This window comes from Carlito syrichta, unplaced genomic scaffold, assembly GCF_000164805.1.
Source record: "Carlito syrichta isolate Samal-C Ts95f unplaced genomic scaffold, Tarsius_syrichta-2.0.1 Scaffold316274, whole genome shotgun sequence".
NCBI lineage: Eukaryota > Metazoa > Chordata > Mammalia > Primates > Tarsiidae > Carlito > Carlito syrichta.
The window spans coordinates 1212767-1220649 of NW_007260370.1; the positions used below are offsets into that span (position 1 = coordinate 1212767).

Sequence of the window (7883 nt, forward strand, 5' to 3'; positions counted from 1 at the left end):
CGGGGCGGGGGCAGGGCCTGGGCTGGCCGGGGGAGGACCGGCCGGGACCGTCGGCCCTTCCTCCCCGCCCCGCGCGGCGCCGAGGGCGGGCCGACCGCCCCCTGCTGGGGCCGCCGAGCCGTCGCGAGGCGAAAGCGTCACTGGGGGCCTGAAGAGGGCCTGGGCCACGGAGCCGGCTGCTGCCCGGGGCTGGCCCGCCTGGGGGCCGGCTCCAGCCTGGCCGGCGCAGGCCTGGGGATCGGCCTCCTTCGCCACTCTTGCCTTCGGCTCTCGCAGCCCACTTTATTTAGGACTTGAAAGGGAGAGGCAGAATGACTCTGAACTTGGCCAAGGACTGAGACTGCCAGGTCCTACAGAAGTTCTGCTTTTCACTTTTTGAGGATTTCCCCGCGGTTTTCCATAAAGGCTGTACCTCTTTGCGTTCCCACCAACAGTGAATGGGGTTCCCTTTCTCCACACCCTTAGGGACATTTGTTATCTCTTATCTTTTTGATAATAGCCGTCATAACAGGTGTGGGGTGATATGTCTGGCATGGTTTTGATTTGCATGTCCTTGTTAAGTGATATTGAGGGCCTTTTCGTATACTTGTTGGCCATTTTTATGTCCTCTTTGGAAAAGTGTACATTCAGATATTTTTTGCCTATTTGTTAATCAAGTTTTTGTTTTGTTTTGTTGCTGTTGAGTTGTGTGAACTCCTTATAGTTTGAATATTAACCCCGTATCAGATATGTGGTTCACAGATTTTTCATTTTGTTGATTGTTTCCTTTGGTGTGCAGAAGCTTTTTAATTTGCTAAAATCCCACTTGTCTATTTTTGCTTTTGTTGCCTGGGTATGATAGCCAAAAGGACTATTTTCACAAGCCCTTAACGTTCACTTTTGAGAACTACTGAACTAACTAAACCATTATCCTGACTTTAATTTGAGAACCATTGATCCAAGCCTTTATTCTGCCTTTAGCAGTGACTATTTCTAATTTTCAGTTATTCACAGCATATGATTTTTAGCACCACAAGTCTCCTTCTAAAGTCAGTGGAAATTCAGGAGGGCTAGAGAAAGAACCAAAAAACACAAACAACAACAAAAGCGATTGTATTATGTATATAGCGGACAAAATGATGCTCTTCTGGAAAGAATTAAGAGATGTCCACTTTCCCCAAGTTGAAGATAGGTTTGGAAGGGCACGATAGCCATGTACTGATTGACCATACTTTCTTAGGGACACATTCATGATTTTTCAACAGGTATTCGAGAAAAAATTGCTTTTATCATTACTAGGACAATGTCTGGAGACAACCCAGTTATCCTTCTTCTGGGTATCTATCCAGAGGAAATGAAATTAGTATCTGATAGAAATATCTGACTCTCAAGTTCATTGCAGCATTATTCACAGTAGCTAAGGTATCAAAACACCCAGCAGTGGAGGTCACCAGGAGCAGGGAGGAAACGGGGGAGATGTAGGTCAAAGTGTACATAGCTGAAATTATGAAGGATGAGCAAGTCTGGAGATCTAATGTAGGGCATGAGGGTTATAGTTAATAATATTTTATTGTAAGCTAGAAATTTGCAAAGAGAGTACATTTTAGGCATTCTTACCCTTAACAAATAGGTATCTATGTGAAATGAAGGGTATTAATTTGCTTAACTGTATTAACTATTTCACTACAACAAAACCAAATAAATATAACTGTCTTTAAAAAAAAAAACTATTAATGCTTTAGTATTTAAATGAAGGAGTGAGTTAGAGAAAGAAGACTCAGAGTCTCTAAACACATCTTATTTCACTTTCCTTACAAGTTAGGCTTTTAAGCCTTTGGCTGGTAGTGTTTAGGATAGATATAAAGGCTCTAATATAAATCCTAGGAAATTGAAAAGTAATAGAATAGGTTTTCGTTTTTAAAAAGAAACATAGGGAGCCTTTCCTTATTTCTTTATGTATAAAATTGAGGGAGGCACCTCATTGCCTTAATATTTAGAAATACCTGGAGCTGATATCCTGTGGTAGCTTCCTTAAATAAACTAAAGCATCTGCTTATCCTGCTAGCCTCACTCTAATTGACAATTATTGAAAAGTGTTTTTCAGAGGTGGAGGTGGCGTCAAGGTGGGAGTAAAACCTTTTCTAGAATAGTTATTGAAAAAACATGGATTTGTTTTTTAAGCAAGTATAGCCAACCAGCACACGGCTCTCATGCCTTTCCAAACCTGTCTTCAGCTTGGGAAAAGAGGAAGTTCTTCAGTTCTTCCCAAAAAGGCATCATTTTTTTCCATAGGTATGTAATACTTTTATAGGCCAACGTTTTGGGAAGAGGGTTTCTTGCACTACTCATATTTGATCCAAAATTGTTTAACTTAATTTACCAAGGTAGCTTCTTTGGTTGTTTTAACTTTCCACACCTGCTTAAAAAACCATAAAATTTTATGTACAAGGAAATGCCAGCATGTAGAAGATCTTGGATCATTCTGAAATTGTCCTTACATCTTGTTGATTCAGCTTTGCGGGTGGGTGAGGGGCTATGGAAGTATAAATACTGAACTAAGTTTGACTGCCTTTGAGCAAGTTTTGGTTATAATACTACCTGTCTCCCCATAACCTGGTTGCAGAAATAAATTCCCTTTCCTCCCAGTTTCAGCCTCTCTTTTATTGACTGTGAGGGAAGCAGCTGGACTAGTTTATCTGGGAACAATACCACAGGTTTTATATTGGTTCCTTTTTCTTTAGCCCTCCTGAATTTCCACTGATTTTAGAACTGTGGTGCTAAAAATCATATGCTGCAGATAATTTAATATTAGAAATGGTCACCGCTAAAGGCAGAATCGAAGCTTGGATCAATGGTTCTCAAACTAGACAGGATAATGGTTTAGATCAGTAGTTCTCAAAGTTGAATGTTAAGGGCTTGTTAAAATGGATTACTGGACCCACATCAGAGGGGTTTTGATTCAGATCTGAGTTGAAGCAAATAATCTGCGTTTGTAAAAAAGTTCCCACGTGATACTGCTGCTGAGGGTCTAGAAGAACAATGGTTTGGATCAGAACTTGCTTCTTGAACTTAATAGTTAATATGTATACAGTATACTACATTTTAAAAAATACATTCATTCTTCCATAGAAATGTAGATTATTTCTACACCTTGGCTATTATGAATTGTGTTGTAATGAACATTGACATGTTAATATCTCTTAGAGAGTCTAGTTTCAATTCTTTTGAATAAATATCCACAAGTGGGATTGCTGGATCATGTGGTAGCTCCATTTTTTATTTTTGGGGTAACCTCTATACTGTTTTCTGTAGTGACTGCACCATTTTACATTTCCACCAATAGTGTATACAAGAGTTCCAATGTATCTGCATTTTCACCAACACTTTCTCTCTCTCTCTCTCTCTCTCTCTCTCTCTCTCTCTCTCTCTCTGTGTGTGTGTGTGTGTGTGTGTGTGTGTGTGTGTGTATGGGGGGAACCTAAAAACCCAGAATTATCTTATCTTTTTGGATGATGAGCACCTTGCAGTACACACAGAATTTGTTCCTCTAGATCAAATGGTCAAAGTTTTTATCTGGAAGTTTTGAGAAGGTTGTGTCACAATTTGTGAAAGGAAGAAGTGTTCTGAATTGTGGCAAGCAGGTGACTAATTCTTCTACCATAACAATGCACCTGCCTAAACCATACTGAGTGTTTAGCAGTTTTTGACCCAAAACAGCATGACCCCATGCCCCACCCTCCCTATTTACCTGATTTTGCCCCAGTCGACTTTTTGTTGTTGTTGTTTCAAATGAAAAAAGTCCTCAAAGGGAAACAGTTTGTGGAAGAAGTGAACGGCAGAATTAAAAGGCATTAAAATGCATACCTGTAATTCTGGCTACTTGGAAGGCTTAGGCAGAAGGATTGCTGGAGCCCAGCCGGTCAAGGCTGCGGTGACCGGTAGTGGCCACTGCACTCCAGTCTGGGCGACAAAGTGAGACTCCAATTCAAAAAAAAAAAAAAGGCATTAAAATTAATGAATTCAAAAGATGGTTTGGATCAGTGGAAAAAGCATCATTAGAAAAAAAATTGATAAGTGTATTGCTTCAAATGAAGAGTACTTTGAAGGTGACTGAAGTTAAATACATGATTTTTATAATAAATACTGTTTTTTGGTCTCCCCTCATATATATAATAGTTATCTCCATACAATGAAAAATTCTGCCTTACAATATGAGGAAATCTCACAATACATGAAAACGTGGATGTACCTTGAAGATGTTACACTAAGTGAAATAAGCCAGACACAGAAGGACAAATTCTGCATGAGTCTACATATATAATGTATCTAAAATAGTCAAACTCATAGCATCAGAGAGTGAAATGGTGGTTTCCAGGGTCTGGGGGCAGGGAGAAATATGGGAAATTGCTTATGAATGGATACAAGTTTTGGTTATGAAAGATGAATACACTCTAGAGATCTGTGCACCATTGTGCCTATAGTTAACAAACTGCATAATTAAAAATTTGTTAAGGAGGTAAGTTTCATGTTGCCACAATAAATGTTTTTTTAAAGTTTATATAAATTATCTAGGATCTTGTAAAAGTTCAGATTCCAATGCAGTGTTTCCAGGGTAGAGCTTAAAATTCAGGATTTCTAACAAGTTTTTAGGTGATACCAATGCTGTAGGTGAACCATACTTTAGTTAGTAAGGGGTTCACATTAATACGTGGTAGTTCCCATGTCTGCTGTGTTTCTGATTGACCTGGGGAGTTAGCTGTCTAGTTAGTCCAGACTTACTGTTTTAATCTTTTAAAAGGAGAGCCCGTGAATCTGTATTAACAAACAAACTTAGGCTAGCATGATGCACATACTTAAGAAACCAGACTTACATAATACCAAGTAATGTATGTGAGTGTTGAACAATATCAGTTTGTGCAGCCCTAAACTGAAGAAGGTTGAGAGTTGGGGATGGAGAAGCGACCAGTTTTAGGATCTGGAGTTGACATTTTAGTGGGAAAACAAGTTTTTTTCACACATAAAATAAAGAGAAAATAATGCAAGTGATCTGAGGCTTGTCACTTAATAAATAAGACTGCCTTTATTTTAAATAAACATTTCCATTTACTACATACGGTAATAACCCACTTAGAAAGTCACCCTGTCATATCCTCCCACACATCTATTTTGCCTTCTGCATTTGCTATGCTTTCCATCTGGAATATGCTCCAAACTATTACCCCCTCCCAGGCGCTCACAAGAAAACTCTTCTCAACCTCTCTGTGCTAGATCAAAGGATTATCTGTTATTTTCATTCCTAATTTTCTGGCAGATTTATATGTTCATTTTTTTTCCACTCAAAGACTTATAATAGTGCCAGGAAATGTTCTGGATACAGCAGGTAAAATGATTAGCAGAATTGACAAATTGTTGCTCTTATGGACTTAATATTGTAGTGGGAGTAGGAAAAATAATTAAAAAGCAATCAAGTAAGTGAGATAAATTTAAATAGTTATAAATGTTATTTAGTGATCATTGAATGATGAGTAAAAGCTACCCTAGCCATTAGGTCTACCTTAAAGGAAACATTGCAAATAGATGTCAAGTTTTATTAACCTCCCACATGGATAACCAATTGACCTAAACTATTCATTAAAAATATCATCATTTGGAAGAGGGGGAATTTTGTGGTAGAGCCAGTCTGTGCAAATTCCTGTGTGTGTAAGTGAGAGTATGGATGAACTTGCATGTGTGTCTCTGTGTGAGTGTGTGAGTGGCTGACTAAGTGGGGACTTGGGATTCAGCTGTGGGACAAAGGGTACAACCAGAAAAGGACAAGGAAGACCCCTGAAGAGATCAGTGGGGAGTTCTGGGTTGACCCAACCCCCTCCTTTCCAGCAATCCTCTGAACATCAGACCCACACGGTTGGGACACAACTGAGAGGGATAAACCCAGGTGGAGCCTGGACAGCAGCCTCAATAGGAGAACTCTACTCTTGGATAAACCTGGCTGGGGTACCCACTGTCAGCACCTGGGGAGGAGACAATCCCACACTTCCCCACCAGAGGGGATCCCCCTGACCTTATGAGAGTGGGAGGGAAGGACTGATGCCCCACACACTTCCACCAGCCCATCACCCCCCATGAGCTGTGCCCTGGGGAGATTGTGAACAAGCCTGAAGCCCTGAAAGAGATGGCAGGTGGGCTTATCTGTGAGCAGCTGAGAGGAATAATTATAGAACATGCTATAAGAGGGAAGTTAGTGCTCAGAACTTTTTAAAATTGTTTTTTCTTTTTTGTTCTTTTTATTGAGTGTGTGTGTGTGTGTGTGTATAAGTGAATGTGTGTGCAAGGATTTGATTTGCATCCCCCCATTTTGCTTTTTTTGTTGTTCTACCTTTGTTTTGGTTTAGTGTGTATGCGAATGTGTGTTAAAGTTTGATTTGCATTCCCCTTTTTAAAATTCTTCTTCTTTCACCTCTTGGTGTTTGAGTGTGTTTGGTTTTCTTGGTTTTTGCTTTATTGTGGTTTTTTTAGTGGGTTTTTTTCTCTTTTTGTTTTCTTTTGGTCTTTTTTTGATTTTTTGTTTTTGTTTTTGCTTTTCTGTGGTTTTAATTTTTTATTATTTTTATCCACTTCATTTCATTCTACTTTTCTCTGTTCTCCTCATTACTGCCACTTTATCTTGTACTCAGAGGGTACACACACCTACTCATTGCATCATCATATAAAGTGGTAGTGGGAAGTGAGTCTCAGAGGTCCCATACCTCAGTCTGTGAACATTGTAACCTGCAATAGTTTCCGAATCCTAGCTTCCCACCCTTCACCTTATTTGAATTTCCTACCGAGCCAAGTCCAACTTCATTAGTGATAAAGAAGTAAAATCCTTCCCTGACATCCAAACCCTAAAACATCATGCTGCTTCCAGACCATACCTACAGGATATGCTTAAGAAGGTATTAAGCACAGAAGGAGAAAAACAACAAAAAAAAAGAACAACCAGGCACTTCCCAAGAATGGGGGAAAATACAGAATCAACACAACACACCTCAAAACTGCAAAATTGAAAACATATACATATATCAACACAAAAGTTAAAAGAAAAAAAAAGCCTTATAAGAGCTTAATGACAGGAATAAACTATAACATTTCAATAATCAACCTGAATGTGAATGGACTAAATGTACCACTGAAAAGACACAGAATAGCAATGTGGATTTTAAAAAACAAGATCCAGCAATATGCTGCCTCCAGGAAGCACATGTCACTACAAAGGAAACCCACAGACTCAGAGTTACATGATGGAAAGCAAATTTTCAGGTGAACAGAACACAAAAAAGGTGAGTTGTGATCTTATCAGACAAAACAAACTGCAAGCCATCCAGCAGGATACTACATAATGATAAAAGGTTCAATCCATTAACAAGAAATATCCATCCTAAACATATATGTATCCAATACAGGAGCACCAGCTTTCATAAAGCAACTACTAAGTAAATTTAAAAAAAGATATTGACTCTAATACTATCATAGCTGGACACTTAAATATCCCACTAACAACCCTAGATAGATCATCGAGAAAAAAAATCAACAAGGAGATCCAGAACCACAACTTGATGCTTGACAAAATGAACCTAATAGATACCTGCAGAATACTCCACCCAACAACTACAGAATATACATTCTACTCATCACCACATGGAACATACTCCAAGACTGACCACATCCTTGGCCATAAATCAAACATAAACAAAGTTCATATAATCAAAAACCGCCTTATACCTTCCCAGACCACAATGGAATAAAAATAAATATCACCACCAACAAGACTCTTCCAAAGCACACAAGGACATGGACACCAAACAGCATGATGCTGAATGACTACTGGATCAACACCGAAATCAAAACAGAAATTAAAAGATTTC

At 39.1% G+C, this 7883-nt stretch overlaps 1 protein-coding gene across 1 annotated transcript in view; it reads right to left on the reverse strand.

The window, feature by feature from the left end:
* Nucleotides 1–633, reverse strand: part of RAB32 (RAB32, member RAS oncogene family) — a gene marked incomplete at its 5' end in the record, with an annotated part of 21734 nt that extends 21101 nt beyond the window's left edge. The window contains one exon of the mRNA XM_021706981.1: nt 610–633. Coding sequence (XP_021562656.1) covers nt 610–633 — 24 coding nt within the window. The remainder of the gene's footprint in view (nt 1–609) is intronic.
* Nucleotides 634–7883: the final 7250 nt, after the last annotated feature.